Raw genomic sequence first — 2,485 nt, 5'->3', positions numbered from 1 at the left:
CTAATGTGTGGAAGGCAAAATTTGTCAAGCTACTAAAGTACGGAAGGCAAAATATGTCAAACTAATGTGTGGAAGGCAAAATTTGTCAAGCTACTAAAGTACGGAAGGCAAAATATGTCAAACTAATGTGTGGAAGGCAAAATTTGTCAAGCTACTAAATTATGGAACCAAAATGTGTCAAACTACTAATGTGTGGAAGGCAAAATTTGTCAAGCTACTAAATTATGGAAGGCAAAATGTGTCAAACTACTAATGTGTGGAAGGCAAAATTTGTCAAGCTACTAAAGTATGGAAGGCAAAATGTGTCAAACTACTAATGTGTGGAAGGCTAAATTTGTCAAGCTACTAAAGTATGGAAGGCAAAATGCGTCAAACTGCAAGTGTAAAACATCATGAGAAAGACAAAAAATCAGCCAACATAAAAAAAAGTTGGTAACTGATCTAAAATGAGAAAAATTTATTCTGATTTCATGTCAGATAGTATAAAAAAGGAAATATGTATTTTTATATAGTATATATAAACTTCTGGTTTCAACTGTAAACACATGCATACATAAAAATAATAAACCACAAACAATAGCCTTGTCTTACAGATAACATATTTAAATACAAAAGACTATCAAATGCAATTTCTTTTATTCTTAGACCTATAAATATGTAAGTATGTTTTCAGTATCAGTGAACACGTTGGTGTTGTCACTGTTTACATTGGCTGTCCACCATCTTGGATTTGAAAATGGTCATTATTACTTCCATTTTGTGTAACCTTTAAAATTGATTCCATACTCTGTGATCTTGTTTAGGTGAAAGTAGAGAAAGCTGATGATGAGGCAGCCAGGCTAGTCTTGGACAAACTGAATGAAGAAGATGCCAAGAAGAAGGCTAAGCAGGAGATGCTGGTTTATTCAGACAAGCAGAGGAATTCTAAGAAGGAATTTGACCAGAACATAAACACTCTGCAGGTTAGTGCCTCGCTGTTTTTGTAGCACAGTACATCTGCAGGAACCAAACTGCTTTTATTTATTTATTTATTTATTTATTTATTTATTTATTTATTTATTTAACTTTTTTCTTTTCTACAGGATGAAATCCAAAAGCTTTCCAAACAAAAACAAGATCTACTGGATGAACTGAAAAAATATCATGACCAGCTGGAGGCTCAGCGAGCTGAGGCCACGAAACTGAAGGAAAAATTCAAGGTGAGATTGTAGATCTGTGCTAAGTTCTTACCTCTGAACAAGACCTTTTTGTTTTCTCTCTTAAGCGCCCAATATGGTTGATAGGCAGCCGAACGGATGACGTGCGGTCACGTGGTTTTTCGACATTCGTTTTTGCATGCACCTTTCATAGCCCCTGAGACAAGCTCTGGGAAACACCTCTGGCTGCGAAATGCAACACTGCATGGGGTTTCTGCCTGCTCGAGTCGACACTCCAGGCAAAAACAAACAACAAAAAAATCAGATAACTGCTGTTGATTGTTTACGAATCAGCCCTGGTTAAAGCTCCATAGTTTTTGTCAAAGAGATTCCTCCGTGCACAACGTCTGTTTTATTGTTGAGTTTGACTATCTTTATAAAAGTCTGCTTCGGGGTACAACAGTCCGATTCTGGAATCAAGTATTTAAAACAAAATGCAGTGTTTGAGCACTTTCAGCATGACCAAACACGCCCACAAACTTCTGATCACACAGTTTAGTTTTGCGCGGCAAAGGGCAAAAAGTTCTCACGGCGGGTTGTGAGAAAAAGGGGTGGAAGACGCAAATCTGTGAATAAAGTSACGCAATTTTTATCACGCAACTGTGAAAATTTGAGCTGATTTTGGCAGTTCATATGGAGCATACAGGGCACTTAAACCAGACATTCATAATTTCTTGTCTCTGAACCAGAACTTTACAGGTCCTCTCTGAAACCTTTCTGATTCATTATTTGTTGGTTTTATACAATATTTAGTAATTGCATAATGTTGTTAGCTTATTAAACAATAAGACTTATATTAACTTAGCAAATTGGTTTTATTGTTCTAGACACTGAACTGGAAGTCTTTGTTTTCAGATCTACGCTCAGATTCCAAACACAGATGTGAAGTTTCTGTCTCAAATGAAAGAGGAGACAGAGGATGATGATGATGATGATGACAGCAGACAGTTGATCAGAGGAGTGTTTACCATCAGCCAGAGAGCTGCAGTTCTGCTCCGAGGAGGACAGGCACTCATCACCTTTGAGGAGGAAAAAGGTACATCTGAGAATTAAACCTGTTGCTGGAGTGCAGGAGGTGGTGTGAGCTGCACTGTCTCTGTTGGTACAGGACAGGCATGATATCAGTACATGCTTTGCAAAAGTTCCTGGGATTCACATTGGTTCTTAATTTGATTAAAAGTTGTCAATGTGCAGAAATATGACTTAAAGGGATCCATGATTAGTTGTAACATTAGACTTTATTAAATAAACATATATTTTAACTGTAAAATAAAGACTGTAAAAATACT

General features: G+C 36.8%; 1 protein-coding gene across 1 annotated transcript in view; it reads left to right on the top strand.

Moving 5' to 3' along the window:
* nmi (N-myc (and STAT) interactor) overlaps nt 1–2,485 on the top strand; it is a 20,114-nt gene that overhangs the window by 1,862 nt on the left and 15,767 nt on the right. The window contains exons 4-6 of the mRNA XM_014026123.1: nt 804–962; nt 1,083–1,199; nt 2,052–2,232. Coding sequence (XP_013881577.1) covers nt 804–962; nt 1,083–1,199; nt 2,052–2,232 — 457 coding nt within the window. The remainder of the gene's footprint in view (nt 1–803; nt 963–1,082; nt 1,200–2,051; nt 2,233–2,485) is intronic.

Source organism: Austrofundulus limnaeus, unplaced genomic scaffold, assembly GCF_001266775.1.
Source record: "Austrofundulus limnaeus strain Quisiro unplaced genomic scaffold, Austrofundulus_limnaeus-1.0 Scaffold526, whole genome shotgun sequence".
Taxonomy (NCBI): domain Eukaryota; kingdom Metazoa; phylum Chordata; class Actinopteri; order Cyprinodontiformes; family Rivulidae; genus Austrofundulus; species Austrofundulus limnaeus.
Note: the sequence above shows the minus strand (reverse complement) of the source record. Positions and strands in the feature narration are given on the sequence as shown.